Source organism: Heptranchias perlo, chromosome 34 (genome assembly GCF_035084215.1).
Source record: "Heptranchias perlo isolate sHepPer1 chromosome 34, sHepPer1.hap1, whole genome shotgun sequence".
Lineage (NCBI taxonomy): Eukaryota > Metazoa > Chordata > Chondrichthyes > Hexanchiformes > Hexanchidae > Heptranchias > Heptranchias perlo.
In genome coordinates this window covers 14,700,554-14,722,855 of record NC_090358.1, presented here as the reverse complement: position 1 = coordinate 14,722,855, position 22,302 = coordinate 14,700,554, and the positions used below count along the sequence as shown (strand labels likewise).

Here is a 22,302-nt window from a genome sequence, read left to right as displayed (position 1 = left end):
AATCCTAACTCGCACCAAGTCCCGTTCACCCATCACCCCAATGCTTGCTGACCTATATTGGCTCCTGGTCCAGTAACGCCTCGATTTTAAAATTCTCATCCTTTTCAAATCCCTCCATGGCCTCACCCCTCCTTATCTCTGTAACTTCCTCCAGCCCTACAATCCTCCGAGATCTCTGCGCATCTTCAATTCTTGCCTCTTGCGCAACCCCGATTTTAATCGCTCCACCATTGGCGACCGTGCCTTCTGCTGCCTAGGCCTAAGCTCTGGAATTCCCTTCCTAAACTCTCTCCCTCTCTACCCCTCTCACCTCCTTTAAAACTCTTCTTTAAACCCACCTCTTTGATCAAGCTTTTGGTCACCTGATCTAATATTCCTTACGTGGCTCAGTGTCAGATTTTGTTTGATAATGCTCCTGTGAAGCGCCTGAGATGTTTTACTACATTAAAGGCGCTATATAAATACAAGTTGTTGTTGTACTGGGGGGCAACTGTGGGTAAGACATTGCCCTATCGCCTTTGTGACCTGGATTCAAATCCATCCTAGATTGATGGGATGAAAGTCTCCTCTGAACTGCTGGCTGTAAGGGTCCTATGTGAAATGAGTTTGGGCAGTCTTAATCCAATTCTTAGTAGGCATAGGCCTACAGCACAAAATGTCCTTAATTTGGCATTAATTGGCAATCTTCCTCAGAGAGTCCACATGATGGCTGGTGTGGGGAATATCAAAAGTATTATTCTAGTGCATTAGGAGGTATTCTTAGGTTGTATCTGGCTGCTCTCTAACTGACCTGGGAAAAGTTCCATTCCCCAGTGCTAATATCCCTTTCTTTGAGCACAAATATTTTAAAGAGGGGAAAAAATGATGCCTGCCATGTGAAACCAGCATTTTAATGGTATATAGTATCTGTAAAGTGATTGCAATAAGACAGGCAATTCTTACACATTTAGAATCCAGAACAAAGAGTTGGTGTTTATAGACATTCATTCATTTTCTGCCTGACAGTACTTACGTTAATTGTTATTGTCTTTTTCAGGCAATCTGGTGCTGTTGGTTCACGACTAACTGGTGCAGGATGGGGAGGCTGCACAGTGTCAATGGTGCCCACTGACAAGTTGGATAGCTTCCTGGCAAAGGTGCAAGAAGTCTATTACAAAGCTGATGCTCAAAGAGCAGCTATGCAAACACAAAGCCTGTTTGCCACCCAGCCTGGAGGAGGAGCTGCAGTTTATCATGAGGCCTAAATAAGGTGCCAGGATATGTGGGAATTAGGTGGTCTTTTTCCTTTCTTTTTCCCCAAATTAAACCAGTAAGCTGATCCACGTATTGTTTGTTGCTTTAAGTAGTTATTAAGATGCATTTGTTCAAAGTTGTTAAAAAGAAACATTTATATTCTTGCAAGAAAGTAAAGTTGATCACAAAATATTATTTCCTCACTGTTTAATTTGTCTGAGACCATTACTGAAAATGCTCTTTTTTGTGTTAAAAGACTGTAATTGTAACTTTTAATGCTTTGCTTAGAGGATTTAACAAATTATACTCAGTAGCAATTAATGTGAAGATTCCAATCTGTACAGATTATGCTGAAATCTGAATATGTCCTTCATCTGACTCAGGTGAATGTAATTCCTGATGCTCGTCACTGGATTCAGTTGTATTGTTCTAATGGAGATGAAGATAATGATGAAAGAACAACATTGATGTTGCTGTTAAACATTTGTATACTATGCCAGATAACTTCCATTTTCCCCCCTTTGTACCTTAAGACTAGAATACTTTGTTAGATAATATTTTTCTACCCATACATTAGTTACAGGATGGTAGATCTATTAATAAAACATATTACCCACTAGGAACACTCAAGTTCAGACTGACTCAATTATCATTGAAATCCGGCTAGCCTGCACGCAAAACTGCAGAATGGTGGTTCAACCTGGCGACTAATTAATGTACATCATGATTTGAGTACCCTTGCTTGGGAGGTACGTAGATTGGGATTGGCAGATTAATACAAAGCCAAAGGAAAAAAGACTTGCACTTATAAAGTGCCTTATCACCTCTTAGAAACATTTCTAAGCACATCCAATGAATTTCTTTGAAGTAACAGTTGTTACGTAAGCAAAAGCACATAAGAGCCCATAAACAGCAATGAGATGAACAACCAGTTAATGTTTTTTTAGTGATGTTCAGTGAGGTAGGAATATTGCCAGCACACTGAGACAACTTAGACCATAAGCGATAGGAGCAGGAGTAGGCCATTCGGCTCCTCGAGCCTGCTCCGTCATTCAATGAGATCATGGCTGATCTGATTTTTACCTCAACTCCATTTTCCTGCCCTTTCCCCATATCCTTTGACTCCCTTGAATGTATTCAATGACTCAGCCTCCACAGCTTTTTGGGGTAAAGAATTCCAAAGATTCACGACCCTCTGGGAGAAGAAATTCCTCCTCATTTCCATCTTAAACGGGCAACCCCTTATTCTGAGACTATGCCCCCTCGTTTTAGATTCCCCCATGAGGGGTAACATCCTCTCAGCATCTACCCTATTGAGTCCCCTCAGAATCTTGTATGTTTCAATAAGATCTCCTCTCATTCTTCTAAACTCCAATGAGTATAGACCCAACCTGTTCAATCTTTCCTCATAAGACAACCCTTCCATACCCAGAATCAACCTTGTGAACCTTCTCTGAAATGCCTTCAATGCAAGTATGTCATTCCTTAAATAAGGGCACCAGAACTGTACGCAGTACTCCAGGTGTAGCATGACTTCCCTGCTTTTATACTCCATCCCCCTGGAAATAAAGGCCAATATTCCGTTTGTCTTCCAGATTACCTGCTGCACACCTGTATGTTGACTTTTTGTGTTTCATGTACGAGGTCACCCAGATCCCTCTGTACCGCAGCATTTTGTAGTATTTCTCCATTCAAATAATATTTTGCTTTTTTATTTTTCCTCCCAAAGTGGATGACTTCACATTTTCCCACATTATATTCCATCTGCCAAATTTTTGTCCATTCGCTTAACCTGTCAATATCCCTTTGCAGACACTTTGTGTCCTCATCGCAACTTGCTTTTCCACCTATCTTTGTATCATCAGCAAATTTGACCACAAGTCATTGATATATATTGTAAATAGTTGAGGCCCCAGCACTGAGCCCTGCGGCACCCCACTAGTTACAGATTGCCATTTTGAAAATGACCCTTTTATCCCGACTCTTTGTTTTCTGTTAGTTAGCCAATCCTCTATACATGCCAGTATATCACCCCTTACAGCATAAGCTCTTATCTTGTGCAGTAATCTTTTATGTGGCATCTTATCGAATGCCTTTTGGAAATCCAAATATACTGCATCCATTGGTTCCCCTTTTATCCACCCTGCCGTTACTTCCTCAAAGAACTCTAATAAATTTGTCAGACACGATTTTCCCTTCATAAAACCATGTTGACTCTCCTTGATTGTATTATGAGTCTCCAAATGTCCTGCTACTACTTCCTTAATAATGGATTCTAGCATTTTCCCAATGACAGATGTTAGGCTAACTGGTCTATAGTTACCTGCTTTCTGTCTCACTCCCTTCTTGAATAGGGGTGTTATGTTTGCGGTTTTCCAATCCGCTGGGACCTTTCTAGAATCTAGTGAATTCTGGAAGATTGCAACCAATGCATCCACTATCTCTGCAGCCACTTCCTTTAAGACCCTCGGATGCAAGCCATCAGGTCCAGGGGACTTGTCAGCCTTTAGACCCATTTGTTTACCTAGTACATTTTTCTCTAGTGATAGTGATAGTTTTTAGTTCCACCCTCCCCTTTGCCCCTTGATTTTCTACTATTATTGGTATATTATTAGTGTCTTATACTGTGAAGACAGAAACAAAATATCTGTTCAATTCCTCTGCCATTTCCTTGTTTTCCATTATTATTTCCCCAGTCTCATCCTCTAAGGGACCAATATTTACTTCAGCTACCCTCTTTTTATATACTTGTAGAAGCTTTTACTGTCAGTTTTTATATTCCTTGCTAGTTTACTCTCATAATTTATTTTCTCCCTCTTTATTATTCTTTTAGTCATCCTTTGGTTTTTAAAGTTTTCCCAATCTTCAAGCTTACCAGTAATCTTTGCCATGTTGTATGTTTTTTCTTTTAACCTGATACCATCCTTTACTTCCTTAGTTAGCCATGGTTGGTTCACCCTTTTTGTAGAGTCTTTCCTTCTCACAGGGATATATTTTTGTTGCGAGTCATAAAATATCTTTTTAAATGTTTGCCACTGCTTATCTACCATCATACCATCTAATCTGTTTACCCAGTCCACTTTAGCCAATTCCGCCCTCATTCCTTTATAATTGCCCTTATTTAAGTTTAATACAGTAGTTTCAGACCCAAGATCCTCGCTCTCAAACGGGATGTGAAATTCTATCATGTTATGATCACTGCTTCCCAAGGGATCCTTTACTTTGAGATCATTAATTAATCCTGTTTCGTTACCCATTACCAGATCCAAAATGGCCTGTTCCCTGGTTGGTTCCCTGACATTTTGGTCTAAGAAACAGTCCTTAATACACTCTATGAACTCCTCCTCAGGGCTATTTTTGCCAATTTGATTTGTCCAATCTATGTGAAAGTTAAAATCGCCCATGATTATTGCATTACCTTTTTTACAAGCCCCCCTTATTTCCTGATTAATATTTTGCCCGACAGTGTAGCTACTGTTAGGGGGCCTATATACTACTCCCACCAGTGATTCCTTTCCCTTGCTATTTCTTACCTCCACTCAAATTGATTCGACATCTTGATCTTCTGAGCCAAGATCACTTCTCATGATTATACTAATTTCATCCTTTATTAACAGAGCTACCCCACCATCTTTACCTTTTTTCCTATCCTTCTGAAATGTTAAATAACCCTGAAAATTTAGCTCTCAACCTTGGTCACCTTGCAACCATGTCTCTGTAATGGCCACGAGATCATACCCATTTGTTTCTATTTTGTTACGAGTGCTGCGCACATTCAGATAAAGAACCTTTAATTTTGTCTTTTTACCATTCTTTCCTACCCCAGCCCCATTTTTTAAAATTATTCGTTCATGGGATGTGGGCGTCGCTGGCGAGGCCGGCATCCCTAATTGCCCTTGAGAAGGTGGTGGTGAGCCGCCTTCTTTGCCAGTGCACTCTTATGTTTGTATGCTCTGTCCCTTCCTGACAGACTCTGTTTATCATTACCCCATCACGTTCCTGTACTACTTCCTTGTCTTTTCTCTTTATCAATCTAAACTTCGCCCTACCTAAGCCCTCTCCCCTCCCCCCCCCCCCCCCCCCCCCCATTTAATTTAAAGCCTTCTCTACCGCCCTAGTTATTCGGTTTGCCAGAACACTGGTCCCAGCATGGTTCAGGTGAAGCCCATCCCAACGGAACAGCTTCCTCTTTCCCCAGTACTGGTGCCAGTGCCCCATGAATCAAAACCCACTTCTCCCACACCAATCTTTGAGCCACGCATTCATCTCTCTGATCTGATTTACCCTGTGCCAATTTGCTCGTGGCTCAGGTAATAATCTGGAGATTATCACCTTTGTGGTTCTGCTTTTTAATTTGGTCCTTAGCTGCTCAAACTCCCTCAGCAGACCCTCTTTCTTAGTCCTACCTATGTCGTTGGTACCAATGTGGACCACAACAACTGGATCCTCCCCCTCCCACTCCAAGTTTCTCTCCAGCCCTGAGGAGATGTCCTTAACCCTGGCACCGGGTAGGCAACACAGCCATCGGGACTCTCGCTCTTGGCTGCAGAGAATAGTATCTATCCCTCTAACTATACTGTCGCCTACTACAACCACATTCCTTTTTACTCCCCCAACTTGAATGGCCCCCTGAACGACGGTGCCATGGCCAGTTTGCTCATCCTCCCTGCAGTCCCTGCACTCGTCCACAAGGGCTGCAAGAACCTCGTATCTACTGGACAAGTGCAGAGGCTGAGGCTCCTGCAATGTTACCTCCTGGATCCTCGTACCTGCCTCACTCGCAGTCACACCCTCCTGTCCCTGACCACGTGCCAATTCTACAGTATTTAGTCTAAGGGGCGTGACTGCCTTCTGGATCAAAGTATCCAGGTAACTTTCTCCCTCCCTGATGCCTCACAATGTCTGCAGCTCGGACTCCAGTTCCTCAACTCAGAGCCGAAGTTCCTCGAGCTGCAGATACTTACCGCAGATGTAGTTGCCCTGGACAAAATTGTCCAGTAGCTCCCACATATTGCAGCTGCAGTGCATCTCCTGCCCTGTCATAACTATTTTATTTATTAAGTTGATTACTACAATGCCAATCAAATTATTTTTAGGTTGAACCAAGTACTGGCCTTGTTTAATTATTAAATTAAGTTTAGTTTTTAAAAAAAAATAGTTTTATGCTATAAATTACTTAGTCCACAGTCCTAAGAAAGAAGAAAACAGAAGAGATACTCACCAGCAACCACCTACCTGCCTTACCTGTGACGTCACACTGCAGTTTGGTTTTGTTGTTGCTGTGACCCGCTCTCTGTGCACTCCCCTCTGCTGTCTAAACAAATGCACCTCACCTCTTACTGCACTGAATCCCCTCACCCATCAATTTTCCAATTATAGACTCTGTCGAAACCAGACTCCGTCAATAGCTGCTACTCCGTGCGTTAGCAAAACCCTTCCGAATTTATGCCAGCTCGAATGCCAATCACCTGAGTCAACCCCAGCTGACCGATTACCAGTTCTAACCAGTCACCTAATTAACAAGGTGACCAACTGCCACTTCAGGCTGCTTATTTACCACTAACTGAAAACTGCAAGTTCAGATTAAATTTAAGTTAAATTCTTGATGCCAAACTTAGTCAAATTTTACATAAAGATGAACCCTTAAAAATCCCCTCACTCACCAAATTCTCAAGTATAGACTCTGTCGAATCCAGACTCTCTCGATCGCTGCTACTCCGTGCTCCCTCACTCTGTGCGTTACTGAGCTTGTGCTCTTTAATATCCTGGACAGGAAGATGGGGGCCTGAGTTTAATGTCTCATCCAGATGATAGCACTTCCTCATTACAGCCTAGATTATACACTCAAATTTTGGAGTGGGTCTTGAATTCATGACCACCTGACTCCGAGGCGAGTTTATACCTTTGAGTGTTTGCCTATGTGGATGTGGGAAGACAGATAAGATGGGTGTTCAAAAGATGTGCATGAATTCAAATTGTTAATTTGAGGCTGGTTCTTGTGCCAAAGTGATCTTGGACCTAGGTTCCAAAATTTGTTGATCTTGTTCAGTAACCAATAAAAGCATCGGTAAATTATCAATACATATATTGGCTGGTGCTCATTCCTACTGTAAAACAAAGATGACTGCTTGTGAAGACATTTTTATACAATCCCCTCACCCATCAATTTTCCAATTATAGACTCTGTCGAAACCAGACTCCGTCAATAGCTGCTACTCCGTGCGTTAGCAAAACCCTTCCGAATTTATGCCAGCTCGAATGCCAATCACCTGAGTCAACCCCAGCTGACAGATTACCAGTTCTAACCAGTCACCTAATTAACAAGGTGACCAACTGCCACTTCAGGCTGCTTATTTACCACTAACTGAAAACTGCAAGTTCAGATTAAATTTAAGTTAAATTCTTGATGCCAAACTTAGTCAAATTTTACATAAAGATGAACCCTTAAAAATCCCCTCACTCACCAAATTCTCAAGTATAGACTCTGTCGAATCCAGACTCTCTTGATCGCTGCTACTCCGTGCTCCCTCACTCTGTGCGTTACTGAGCTTGTGCTCTTTAATATCTACCTGGACAGGAAGATGGGGGCCTGAGTTTAATGTCTCATCCAGATGATAGCACTTCCTCATTACAGCCTAGATTATACACTCAAATTTTGGAGTGGGTCTTGAATTCATGACCACCTGACTCCGAGGCGAGTTTATACCTGAGTGTTTGCCTATGTGGATGTGGGAAGACAGATAAGATGGGTGTTCAAAAGATGTGCATGAATTCAAATTGTTAATTTGAGGCTGGTTCTTGTGCCAAAGTGATCTTGGACCTAGGTTCCAAAATTTGTTGATCTTGTTCAGTAACCAATAAAAGCATCGGTAAATTATCAATACATATATTGGCTGGTGCTCATTCCTACTGTAAAACAAAGATGACTGCTTGTGAAGACATTTTTATACAATCCACAACAGTAATTAATTTTATAATAACATTTTGAAACCGTCATGGGATGTATTATGTTTACTATTTATATCGCTGATTGACATTTTGTAACTTGAACTCCCTCGTCCTATGGGAACTGAACAAAAGTAAAATCTAATGCATCAAATGCATTAGCTTTTTTTTAAGTTTAGGAAACATAATTGTTAACAAACTGTTAACAGATCTATTCCCATGTGCTTTTGCGACTAATGAAATTTTTTTTTGCCAAATGTTTTTTTTTAACGTTATTAACACTGAATGATAACAGTTCTTTTCATACATTTAGCAGCATTCTGTAATTATAGTATCAGTTTCATAGGATGAATAATAGAAGTCATAAATAGCATCAATGAATGGAGGAGTTCAATTGTTAACCTTCATATAATACAAACTTACCGGCTTGCTGGGGATTAACTCATTCTCATGTTTGAACTCATCTGCGTTATTAGAGAGTTTGTTTTTCAACCTTGTGATGCAGACAAAAAAAAGGTTATAGTTTCTTCCCTTGAGGGGAAAAGAATTTGAATCCTGTAATGAATTGTCACTTTTAACTTTATGACTGTAACAGGTTTTTATATAACTATTGTAAAGATAGAAGTCTATAATTTCATTTTCTTCCCACCTCTCCTAAAGGCACTGACATAGGCTGCAGCATGGTTCTAAAGGTGTTGGCAGTCTAGTGGTACCAAAATGCCAATTTTCCTATTTGAGTCTAGAGTGTGTCAGGCTATCAACTGTGGACAGCATCACAGCAAGCCATAATCTGTCCACACCCGACATTCACACAACCTACACTTTTCAGTGGAGGTTACGGGATCATGTTCAGAAACAGGATCCTGGCTTTTTGCTGAAAGTTTACAGCATAAAGATTAGAATGCTAATCTTTATGCTGTTTTTTTACATTACATGTCTGATACAAGGCCAGTGCCCGCAGAATACCTTCACATCAGAGTTTTCAGCCTGTTTCCTGTTGTGCTAGCAGTTTTTTGTTAGCTAGTACTGTAAAGGACACTTACTGAGCATTGCTGCATAGACAGCACGAAAAGGTGAATGTGGATGAGGCTGTTCTAAAGTAAACAGACCATGGTCCTTAAGCCTATCTAAGTAGGTGAAGTTCTTTAAGTTAGGAATCATTCTTGCAGCTCTCCTCTGGACCTTTTCCAAGACCACTATATCACCCACCATGTGGGGGACCAAAACTGGGCACAGTACTCCAGATGTGACCTGCATAGTGACAAAATGGTGTCCTTTGATTTGGTTCTATTAATACAACCCAATGGTTCTATTAATACAACCCAATACCCTGTTTGCTTTAGCTATTGCTTCTCTACATTGGTCATGAACCTTCAATGATCTGTGCCCAATAACACCAAGATCTTTTTCAACCTCTTTCAGTATTGTTCCCTGCAAATGATGTGTATTCACTGTTGACCCCACCAACATGCATAACACTACATTTATCGAAGTTAAATGCCATTTGCCATTGTGTGGTCCACTCCCCTAGCGCATCTAAATCTTTTTACATTTGATTGCACTCCTCTACTGTATTAACCCTTGCACAGATTTTGGTGTCATCTGCAAACTTACTTACCATACTACCAAAACTACTGTCCAGGTCATTAATAAAGACAATAAACTGTAGCGGGCCTAGGACCAATCCCTGGGGGATGCCATTAGTAACATGTCTCCAGGCTGAACCACATCCGTTAACTACAACGTTTTGGCTGCGGGATTGGAGCCAATTCCTATTACATATTCCGTATCAAATTCCTACTGATACCACAAGATTCTATCTTGTGAAGTAACCTAGTGTGAGGTACCTTATCAAAGGCTTTCTGAAAGTCTAGGTAGACAATGTCTTCCCGATTTCCCTCATCCACTACCCTAGTGACTTCCTCAAAAATCTCTATAAAATTTGTAAGACGTAACCTATTTTTCTGGAAGCTGTGTTGGGTATTTCTAATGGTCTCTCCCCTTTCCCAGTGATCATAAAGCCATCTCTTATGATCCCTTCCAGCATCATCCCAATAATAGATGTCAGGCTGATAGACCTGTACTTCCCTGGCTCTGATTTGTCCCCTTTTTTGAAAATAGGAACTACATGAGCCAGCTTTTGTCTAAAAGAACTAACCCTGACTTTATTGAGCTATTGAAGATATCTCCCAAAGCACTTGTCCCATCTCTTTAATCACCCTTGGATGGCTATTATCCGCACGTGGGGTCCTATCAATTTTGAGCTTTCCTATACTATCCAAGATGACATTATCTATTTTATTATTAATAATGCTATTCAATTCAGAGCACCCCCCATCTGAAATATAAGCATCATCTACAGGAGTATAAACTGATGCAAAATAGCCATTTAGCAGTTCTGCCATTACCCAAGAATCAGCTTGAATTTGCCCTCTAGTATCATTTAATGGCCCTATATGATCCTTAATAGACTTCTGACGTAGCTGAAAAAGCTTTTGCCCACCATCTTCTTTTCCAGAGATCACTTGGCTACTCTTATGGCTGTTTTTGTCTCCCTCAATTGCATGTGATGAAGTAATGATATGGCAAATAATTCCAGGGTTTTTACCTTCACTATCCCACCTGTAAACCATTTAAAAAACTTAAATGAACCATATGCTATCATCCAAAAATTGGTGTACTGTATTGCTGTTACTGCTCTTGCTGTGTCTTTGCAGCCATCATATATTTAAAAAGGAACAGTACCGGTCACAATATGACATGTCATGGTTTTTAATGTGAATATGGTATGCCAAATGCTGTACTGACAGAACCCAGGGGCTACATCAATAGTATGCATTTCTCTCATCTCACCATTAATGTGCTCACAAAAGCAGTGTCATAGTTTTGGTAATACAGTCAGCAATTGCCATGTCATTACTTCAGGCAATATAAAGATCCCATGCTTATCAATAGCATTTTGTACAAAAGTAGTACAAACCTGTCAACTTTTTTGTTAAACTGGATCTGGTCCCACTTTATTTTTGCAACCACCTTTCGGGTTTGCTCATGTAAACTAAAGGAAAAGAGAAAAGGCAAAACAAATAAGTATAGGTGGATTATTTAGCAATCACTGTTTTCTATATGCACAACTGCATTAATTGCATATTACATGCTGTAGAAGATATGTATTCAATTAGCACTATAGCATAATATAAATGTAAAGTTTACTGTGAAACCACAAATTTTGTTCAAGTATTTTTTTAAATAAGGATCAGTACAATTTTCAGGTGATAGTGTGGTCTAAAACCAAAGTAAGTGGAGACTTTTAACTTACTCATTATATTTCCGGTGGAGTTCTTTGCTGATCTTCTGAGTTTCTTTGATAACATCTTGGTAAGTTGGAGCAAGTGGCGTGCATTGGTTTCAGTTAAAGTTAAAACGATAACTATTTGAGGACTATTTGGTATCCTAAGATGATAATTAGCCTCATTATTTTTTTCTCATTAATCTTGCAATTTCATGCTTAAAGATAGAGGACAAGTTAACAAAACAGAGCCAAAAACAACATTAGCAATTTTTTAAAAATGGGGTCCAAATCAGTTCTGTGCAAGTCAACATAATTTTGAAGTCTCCTGGGACAACGAACACAACCGTAGGCTTCGTTAAAGGTCAAGGCTTAGCATTGAAAGTTTAATCACCAACAAATTAATTCAAAACTTAAATCCAGACCTAAATTAGACTCTTGTGCTGCAGGGTTACATTTGGCTGAATACTCCTTTCTAACAGATTCATACCACCATGTTAGCCCACCCAGCAAATTGTGATTTAATGGTTCAGGTTGATGGAAAGGTAAAGCAAAATGGATAATTCTTTAACTTTAGGACAAATTGGTATGGCAACAAAATTACTGCTGAGTATTTACTTTTAAAATAATTTAATCATTATTGTAACATTCTAATTTGATTACTGAACTTGTGAACTACGACAAACTGCCCGAGTACAAACCCCAATATGACACTGGGCCACTTTCAATTCTATGGAAGTTTAATTTTTCATAGAAATATACTGTTCACAATATTGTTCTAGAAATAGTTTTTACAAAAGAAGAAAACAACTATTTTAAAACATTTGTTGGTCAGTATTTCTTAGAATTTTGTTGCATTATCCATGTAAAATATGTGGATCTTACATTCTTTCCTTGGTATTTTTGTTTTTAGTGAAGAAATCTAGATTCCAAGTAGCTTATTTTAGTCAATTCATTGTCTTTCTGAAGGTAGCATGCTCATTACGGAAGGCTGTAAACACTTATAAGTTCGTAGTACCCCAGTGTTAGGAAATGGGATTAAAATTGGTTCCTGGCCAGTTCCAAATAGTTGGTAATCGTCTATTAGCCACTACTTCATTATAGTACTGGATTTGGGTACGGTATAAAGAGTTTCCCCCACTCTAAGGTTTTTTCCCCAAGGATCTCATTGAATTTCCTATGTCAAAATTGAATATAGGAATGGATTTCTGTGGGTTGTTAATGACCACTGACCACTGAGGTCTGAGAAAATGCCTTGAGTTTCCTCCTTGGCCGCAACTTGGAAGTTAGACCTGAAAATGTGCTCAATGTCGCACCCGTTTTGCCAATGTCAAGTAATGCCCAATTATCCTCCCAATCTTATTAGTATACGCCAGAACTGTGACTAAAGTGATGCACTTATACACATGGTTTGGTTACACTCAAGCACAGTGGTCATTAACAACCCATCGTGCCTGTGCCATTCAGCCCATCGTGCCTGTGCCAGCTCTTTGAAAGAGCTATCCAATTAGTCCCATTCCCCTCGGATGCTGGAAATCTGAAATAAAAACAGAAAATGCTGGAAATAAGCAGAAAGTCAGGCAGCATCTGTGGACAAAGAAACAGTTAACATTTCAGGTCAACGACTATTTGTCAGAACTGGAAGAAGTTAAAGGTTGGGCTTCCATTCAAGGACGAAGTGGAGGGCCTGTTTTAACAAGGTAAAAGAGACAAACGGAAATCCCGTCTGAGAGAAGGGCAGAACTTCTTCAAGGTGGGCATTCCTGGAAGAGAAGTGGCAGTGAATTAAACACAAGCTTCTGGTCATTTGCCATTTTAATTCTCCGTCCCACTCCGATCTCTCTGTCCTCGGCCTCCTACACTGTTCCGATGAAGCTCAACGGAAGCTCGAGGAACAGCACTTCATCTTTTGATTAGGCACTTTACAACCTTCCGGACTCCACACTGATTTCAATAACTTCAGATCATAACCACTGTTCCCATTTTTTCGGACAGCAGGTGCTGGTTCTACTGTTGCCATTTACAGCTCCTCTAGACCCATCTTTTGTTTCTTTACTTGTCCCATTACCACTCTCCCTGCCTTGCACCATCATCCCTTTTGTCATTTAATCACTCCTGCACCCCACTCTATGACAGACCTTCCCTTTTGTTCTTTCCCTCCCCCCACCTTGCCTGGCTATGTATTTGCTTAAAAACTGTTAAATCTTTAACTTCTTCCAGATCTGACGAAAGGTCATTGACCTGAAACATTAACTCTGTTTCTTTCTCCACAGATGCTGCCTGACTTGCTGAGTATTTCCAGCATTTTCTGTTTTTAGTCCCACTCCCCTGCTCTTTCCCCATAGCCCTGTAAATTTTTTCCCTTCAAGTATTTATCCAATTCTCTTTTGAAAGTTGCTATTAAATCTGCTTCCACCATCCTGTCAAACAGTGCATTCCAGATCTTTACAACTCACTGCGTAAAAAAAAATGTTTCCTCATGTCGCCTCTGGCTCTTTGGCCGATCACCTTAAAGATAGGTTTTCGTCTTTTTGCAGATAGCATGACTCTCATGTTGGCACAAAGAAGACATATTCTGGCAATATGACAAATTACATCCATTCCTACAAAGAAGTATGTGGTATTTATTCCACAGATGGTTTAGCCGATCAGAAAGGATGATAGACATTTTCTGCTTGGAACTGGGGAACTGCCAGGGAATCTATTAGGGAGACCAACTTGGTCTGATTACTCTAAGGATACACATGTGTCCCACATGACTCACACAACCTGAAGAGTGTCAGACAGCAGCACCTCACTCCAACAATGTGAAGTTGCCTAACCTAAGGATGCCCACCCTGTTTGCCTATCCTCCCCACAAGAGTCACAGCCAAGAAGCTACTTCAACTTTCTCATGCACACTGCCACCCAAGCATATAAACATTGACAATGCACTCATTGCACATCCAAAAGATATTGCTGTAGAAAGCAACATAAACTGACTGAATCTGATTTACAAACATAAAAACTATAAACTTGAAAAAAGATGGAAATCTGGAACAGTGACTTGTCATTCATTTTTTGAAATTAACTTCCAGGCCACTCTCAAACAATCCACAGAAATGGCACATTTAATCTGCATAGCTGACCTTACTGTATGGTATTGGGACATGTCTTGCATCAGCTACTCGGCTTTTCCACGATCAACCTTGCTTAAAGGTGAGTGAAGTTTGCTTATAAAACTACAAAAATGCCAGAAGGCACAAACAATTTTAATAACTGGATGGTAAAAAACAGATACCGTATGTAATACTACAGTGGTTTACTAAAAGAGAAAGTTAACAACTTTGACCTTTTACTCGTGGAAGTACTATGTGCTTTAATTTTCATTAAGCCACTCTCTCTTGGATATTCTATAGGTCTCTTGCAGTAAAAAAAACTCTAACATATAGTCTTGTAGATTTTAGATTATGGCTATGCTAGGGCTAAAGTTCATGTAACAAGCCAATATGAGAAGCAGATATCCAAGTTGTAAACTATCTACTGGGAGTATTCTGCCGTACAAAGGAAGGCGATAGCTATGAGGATAACAACAAAGATGATCTGAATGAAGACACTGCCTTGGGGAAACACAGATAAATCTTGATTTGATGTGACTATCTGCCAAACCTGCCTGCTGGAAGCAATTACACATTTAGGAAGGATAGAACTAATTAAGATGATGATATTTAGTTCCGAAAGACATTAGTTTAATATGTAAACAATGTGCCTACGTTGTACCAGGGGACAACAGATGTAATTTGGTGTAAGACAACATGACTACATCGTACTTTTGACATTTCCTCCAAAGAGATATATAATGATGGTGTTACTGAAAATTATATATGAAAATCTCAGAATGTGACAAGATTTAGTTGAAAATTACATTAAGAAATGTCAGTTAAGTACAGGGCAAAGCCCTTATTACTGTAGTAGTTTGCATATCAGGTTACTCTAGAAAAGCTTAATTTACTGAAGGAAAGTGTTTTTTTAAAAATGCAATTATTAGAAACAACCCTAATCCGATGAACTATTTTTTTATCTGCCTTGTGAGTGCTTCTGCTTTTACAGTTTTAAGACCGAAATGAGTCTCAAATAAAGCTATGTTGTCAAATTCATGTCTTGTGGTGTGACTAATTTAACTTTTAGGACCTTTATTATTACATTCTATGTCCCTTGTTAACCTCATTGCCTGGTGGCAATAGTTATGGCCCCACTATTAATACACTATGAAAACTGTGAACATATTCAGTCTTTCGAACTTCTCAATTTACATTTAAGTACTAAATTGTTGTCATAGATATTTTAGTTTCCCACCTTTTAAGCTCCATTGCTTTAACAGACCCAAGTGGCATAAGATAATTCTTTATAACTGCATTAAGATTAGTTTACCAGCGTCAATCAGCAGCTTTTATGTGAGGCTGTCAGGTCTAGTTCAAAAGCACTAAATCTACACTTATACTGTACAGAACAACACTAATATTATTGCTAATATGCAAACTTTAACATTCCACCACTGACAGGGTATAAAATAATATTTTGTTAGAAAGATAGACTGATTTGATACCACACCAAAAACTGACCACTAAAGGATATGGAGCTTTGGAAATTTCACTGTGTTTCAGTTTTGGTCCCACAGTGCCCAAGCTTCTACCCATTATCTTTTTCATATTGAGGAAGTGTGCTACCAGAGGGCTTCGACCAGAAAGTCTGAAAAATATATGTTGGAATTCTGGGCCTGGGCCAGCGTAAGATGACTGCAAAAAGATAAAGTTAAGATCACTACTAATTGATTAAAAATATAATGAAATATAGCACAGAGATTTTTGTATTTCTTCACCGATTTACGCATTCAATGATAGTTTTTTAGTTCAAATAGTTAATCAAAAAATATATGTATGACCATACAAGTAAATTATGTACGTATTTTCTCTTTAAAAAAGTGCCCCATTTCCCTCCCCTCCCCCTTTTAGGTCCTTCTGCATCAGACCACAGTTGGATACTGTGTACAATTCTGCTTCCCATGGCAAAAGTGGGCCATCCAAGCCCTAGTACACCCCAGTATCAGAATGAAAGGCTGTTGAAAATGACTTGATAAGCTAAGGCTCTTCACCCTCAGAAAGAGATGTCTGAGAGGAGATCTTAAAGAAAAAAAATAAATGGGATAAAGTAACAACTTTCAGGGCAGCATAACAAAAGTGCACAGGTTCAGGATGATAAAGGGAAAACTTAGGACAGACATCAAGAACAATTTTTTAATTCTAGACAATGATTAATAGCTGGAAGGGGTTACCAGAAGGCCAGAACACTGGATTCATTTAAGAAACAGCTAGATGCTGCAATGGGAAAGCAGTAGGGCTGGCATTCTGAAAAGATGAGACAAAAAAGACTCTCTTCATTTGAACCTAACTTGTGATCTTGTAATTCACCGTTTTCCAAATGCAACCGTGGGCATTTGGCCAAGGTCCTATCATCTCTTGTTACAGTGCAATAGTACACTGATATACATCACAGCCATACTGTGCAAATCACCTTTCATAAAAAAGGTATATTTCAATTCAAAAGTCCTGCCAACGATGGCCTAATGCAATAACAAAGTAGTAGGACAAACTTTTACATTGACAATTCTCTAAGTTGAGTTCGTGATCAGAACTGTGGTGTCAGTGGGGGTCCAGAACAGAGAGGAAAATTCACAGGGAGTCTGTAATTTGGCCCCTGCATGTCCTATCCTACTGAGCATGATACAATGCCCCAATGAACACCATACCCTTCATTGCAACCAACCTTCTTTCAACTACCATGCCTCCCCTGCAACAGGACACTCTGGTGTACCATTAGCAGTGGTTTGAAATTAGGTTTCCTGCCAGACCCCCTTGAATGCGGAATGGTCTGTTATACAGGGAAAGAATGAGAATGAGCAGAAAATAAAAAATAATCCCCCACCCACCAATAAAAAAATACCTGATGCCACTGTAAATAAAGTCATGAATTCAACTGGAAAAATGTTCACTAAATAAAGGCAAAGTTGTGGTGAATGTGCAGCCAAGGAGAATTGTGCATCAATCACTAACTGACAGGACTTTCATCGAAGTCTGTAATTTGGCCCCTGCATGAACAGTCCTATCCTATTGAGCACGATATAATGACCCAATGAACACCTTACCCTTCATTGCAACCAACCTTCTTTCAACTACCATACCTCCCCTTCAACCCATTGCCGACTATATTAATATACCTCTTCTGAAAAGAAATCTCAGGACTACATTGCTGTTTGGCCCTGTGGTAACACTGTCATCTGAGTCAAAAGATGGTGGATTCAATTCACACTCCAGGACTTGAGCACATAATCTAGGCTGATGCTTCAATGTAGTACTGAAAGAACATTACATTGTTTGAAGATCTGTCTTTCAGACAAAATGCTAAACCAATGCCCTAACTACCTGTTCAGGTAGATTCAGAAGATCCCACAGTACATATTTAGCCATCTAGGCCCCTAGTTACAGCTTCTATGAGTAGGGAAAACTTCCATTTCCAGTGGTCTCAAGAATCGAACCATGCAAGTGAATGCATGATACCCTGGTAGCAGCCACAATGCCTTCATTTTGCACCAGTACACCGTGCTGCCATTATTTAAAAAAGCAGACTGGCTGGGTGGCTACTAGGGCTCTTCCATATCTCTGTAACCTCATCCAGCCGTACAACCCTCCAAGAATTCTGTGTTCCTCCACTCTGGCCTCTTGTGCATCCCCCACTTCCTTTGCCCCACCATTGGTGGCCGTGCCTTCAGCTATCTAGACCCTAAGATTTGGAATTCCCTCCCCAAACCTCTTCAGCTCTCCACCTCTCCCTCCTTCAAGACGCTGCTTAAAACCTATGTCTTTGACCAAGCATTTGATCACCTGTCCCAATGTCTCCTTCTTTGGCTCAGTGTGAATTTTTTTCTGATTGCTCTCCTTGGGACGTTTTACCACGTTAAAGACACTATATAAATGCAGGTTGTTGTAAATAGTAGGAGTCCTAGTATTGATCATTGAGGTACTCCACTCTTTCCTTTGCACCACTCCAGCATCATTCCTCTAAAATGTACCCTCTGCTCCTTTCTTTCAGCCAGTTTCTTATCTATTTCTAGGTTTTGCCCACATAACAGCAGTCATTATACTTCAAGAATAATTAACTGTATGTGAAGAACTTTGAGACATTTTGATGATGACAGGTGCTATACAAAAGCAAGTCTTCCTTGAACTCACATTGCTTTGAGCTTATGCAGCAGCCTTTCACGAGCAACCTTACCAAAGGCTTTTTGCAGGTCCAGATACGCCATGCTATAAGGTTACCACAGTTCACTTGATGTGTCACCTTCTCAAAAAAGTCAGAGGTTGTTCATCCAGAATTTTGAAGCTATGTTGGCTGTTATTTACTGTTCTATTATCATACAGATAGTCCTCAAGATTGATCATAATAATCAGTTGCTTTATTTTACCTGTTATTGATGTATGAAATCTTCTTGGTCCTTTGCAATACTGAGTCCCAGATCATATAAAACTTAACTATTCTATGGCTGCAATCAGCAGCAACACAAGCTGATAAGGTAATAAAGAGTGTAAGCAAAGTACGAGGATTAATTTCTAGAGGACTAGAACACAAAATCAGGGAGGTAATGTTAAACGTATAAAGAACCTTGGTTAGTCCATATTTGAAGTACTGTGTCCATTCTACAAAAAGGATATTGGAGCACTGGAGAAAGTGCAGAAAAGATTTACAATAATGTTACCAGAATTGAGAGGATGCAACAATCCAGAAAGATTGAGCAGACTATTTTCTCTGGAAAAGAGAAGACTAAGAGGAGACTTAACAGAGGTCTTTAAAATTATGAATTATGAAGGAGTTCAGTAGGGTGGACGTGGAGAAACTGGGGCACAAGGCAGACCAATTTAGCAGCGGAATGGTCTGCGCCCAATCTGCACAGGCGTTGGTCCCACTGCTAAATTTGTGGGGCCAATTTTTTAGGCGTCCCGTGCGAATGCCTAAGACAGATGCTAGGCCCCTTGAATATGTAAATGAGGGGTCTAAAGCCTGTCCAGTTTTTGGCCAGTCTATTTTTTCAGTGGGTTCTCTGTTTTGCAGTGGCTGTTTAGGAAAAAATGCTTTGCAAATACACCAGCATGAGGTTTCATGTATTCACAGAATGTATGCCAGTTTGCAGTTCCAGTGGAATTAATTAACTGATACTATTTTTCCTACAGCCAGAACTCTGCCAATGAATGAAGTACAAAATGCTTACTATTAAAATGATAATGAACTGCTGAACGAGGTGTGAAAGCCCTCCCAGGCTATAATTGTACTGTACTGAACATGGCTTTCTATTTGTGAAGTGACTTGGAAATTTTTTATGTTAAAGACACTTTATAAACACATATTATTGTAAGAAAGAATTTGCATTTTTATGGTGCCTTTTAATGTGTTCTTTTGTAGACCAATGTGGACATGGAAAGGTTCCACAAATGGCAATGAGATGAATGACCTGTCTTGGTAGTAGTGTTTGAGGGATGAATGTTGGTTAGGACACTAAAGAACTCCCCTGCCCTTGGGAAAAGTGTCATGGGATCTTTTACATCCACTTGAACAGGTTACCGTCTCATCTGAACAAGAACAGCACTCCTTCAGTACTGCATTGAAGTGTCAGCCTAGATAATGTGCACAAATCCTGTTATGGGGCTTGAAACCCCAAATTTCTGACTTAGAGCTGAGAGTGCTGACACTGAGCCAAGCTAACAACCTTAAGTATTTTGCTTAGCTCCTATCATGCTGTAGTATAAGGGTTCCTCGGAGGAAGGGCCAAAGTAGTTAAAACGCTCGACAATCAACTGCATTGCTAAAACCGGCCTTTAAACTCCACCCACAGCTGTAGCAACACAACATGGTAGGGACTCACAGGTGTCTCTGGTGTTCAGCATTGCTAAGGGCACAATTGAGGGAAATGCGCTATGTGACGTATTTCCCTCATTTACATTCTATTACAATACGCCTGACTATTTATGGGCGAGCATACTACGAGGCAGCCCCCCCTGAAAGTGCCAGGACGTGATGGGATCAAGAAGGGACGGTACTCTGCCGGATTCAATTTATGCTCGGACATTGGTGGGCTGCAGCTCCCCCGCAGCCACCACAATGCTGACCTACCTTACTGGCCCCAAAACTTTAGAGCCCTAATGTTTTCAAAGAAAAGTCACTGATAAATGTACCTCCATCTTAGCATCAAGTCCTGCTGTGGTTTTTGGAGGTGACATATCTTTTATGTCTGGAGTCCTCTCATATTTTATTAGCTCATCAAGGTCAAAGTCCAAATTAATTCCGGCTGGAAAAGAGAAAAAGTTGATCAGTGAATATAGCGATTCCTTAATTTAGAAGATTAGTTATTTCCTCTACGAGACTACATCAGAAATAACAAGCTGTTTACGGTTTCATTTTGCTGTTCTGTCTCTTTTGCTTTAATTCTGTTTACTCCAAAGAGAGTCACTCAACAGATTTTAGATCTTCTATCACCAACACAGGGTTGGCACTTGGCATCTCCCCACCAGATTCTCAATTAATTATACAGAATGAGTACTATACTGCAAATTTATATGGTGGCTAAAAGTAAAAATCACTCAATCTGGTCATTCCTGGGAAAAACCTATTAAGAAATATTTTTCCTATTCTGAACAGCTGCTCTTAATAGTCGAAGGTGGACAGCCATGATCTCTAACAGCAAGACCAAGAAACAGGACTATCAATCGATTTCCTATACAGAGATTTGATTTAATGATGAACGGGAACTAAGAACACCAGGACGCACGGGAGTGAGGGTGGAGGGGTAATAAAAATATAGAAGTCTGTGTGCATGGGTGAGTGGCTGACTTAAGTGAGAGACAAAAAGGTTGATTAGGAGAGGTAGCAGGCATGTAGACTGTAGGAATCAACAAACTGCTTTCCTCAATGTTGCATCACTAAGAAATATAGCATTCTGGTTAATCTCTTTTAGAAGAACTCTTTGGTTTGTAATCTTATACCATGAGATCTAGATTTGATTGTAGCATTCTGAGTATGTCTGTGAGTATACTACAATCGAATCTTAAAGCTTGAGGCACTCCGTGCAAATTTTGTGATTTGAGGATCCGGAATATTCTAATTAACACTGTTATAAGACCTGTTACATGTGCTCATCTGTAAAATTAGTAGCTCAATGGATGTTAAATCCTGGATGCTATTTTAATTCTGAAATTGGCACATTAAACCTGGTCTTTTAGCAATGTCTTTATACTGCACTGATCACATAATTGTAGAATGTTACAATGTAGAAACAGACCATTTAACATAGAATCAGTCTGTGTCAATATTTTTCTCCTCTTGAGCCATCTATTCTAATCTCACTCTCCTGCTCACTCCCCATATCCTTTAATATTTGAAAACAGAGCATTCAAACTTGGTCTTATCAATCATAATATCAAACCGGTTAGAACTGTAAATCTTTCCAAATGCCAACCTCACCACCTTGCCCAAATGTGTCAACTTACCTTATCATTCTCAGCATGTGTGTGTCACTGGCATTGGTTGCCCATTCCCGGTTTGATACTACTGAATGGCTTGCTAGGACACATCACAGAGCTGTTAAGAGTCAACCACGTTGGGGTGGGACTGGAGTCACATATAGGCCAGTCTGGGTAAGGACGGCAGGTTTCCTTCCCTAAAGGACATTAGTGAACCAGTTGGTGTTTTACGACAATGCGATAGCTTCATGGCCACTTTTACTGAAACTGGTGGTGCATTTCTTTGGTACTAAT

General features: G+C 40.0%; 2 protein-coding genes across 4 annotated transcripts in view; one reads left to right on the top strand and one right to left on the bottom strand.

Moving 5' to 3' along the window:
• Positions 1-1,863, top strand: part of galk2 (galactokinase 2) — a 105,649-nt gene extending 103,786 nt beyond the window's left edge. For all 3 annotated transcript variants that reach the window (XM_067971477.1, XM_067971476.1, XM_067971478.1), the window contains one exon: positions 1,037-1,863. In XM_067971477.1, the coding sequence (XP_067827578.1) occupies positions 1,037-1,244 (208 nt within the window). In that variant the 3' untranslated portion in view covers positions 1,245-1,863. The remainder of the gene's footprint in view (positions 1-1,036) is intronic.
• Positions 1,864-4,772: 2,909 nt separating this feature from the next.
• The window catches only part of LOC137301584 (protein FAM227B-like), a 177,999-nt gene continuing 160,469 nt past the window's right edge, over positions 4,773-22,302 (bottom strand). Inside the window, exons 11-18 of the mRNA XM_067971137.1 lie at positions 20,725-20,837; positions 16,079-16,239; positions 11,495-11,572; positions 11,159-11,233; positions 8,602-8,671; positions 7,698-7,802; positions 6,897-6,998; positions 4,773-4,886 (exon numbers count right to left, since the gene is read on the bottom strand). Of these exons, the coding sequence (XP_067827238.1) occupies positions 4,773-4,886; positions 6,897-6,998; positions 7,698-7,802; positions 8,602-8,671; positions 11,159-11,233; positions 11,495-11,572; positions 16,079-16,239; positions 20,725-20,837 (818 nt within the window). The remainder of the gene's footprint in view (positions 4,887-6,896; positions 6,999-7,697; positions 7,803-8,601; positions 8,672-11,158; positions 11,234-11,494; positions 11,573-16,078; positions 16,240-20,724; positions 20,838-22,302) is intronic.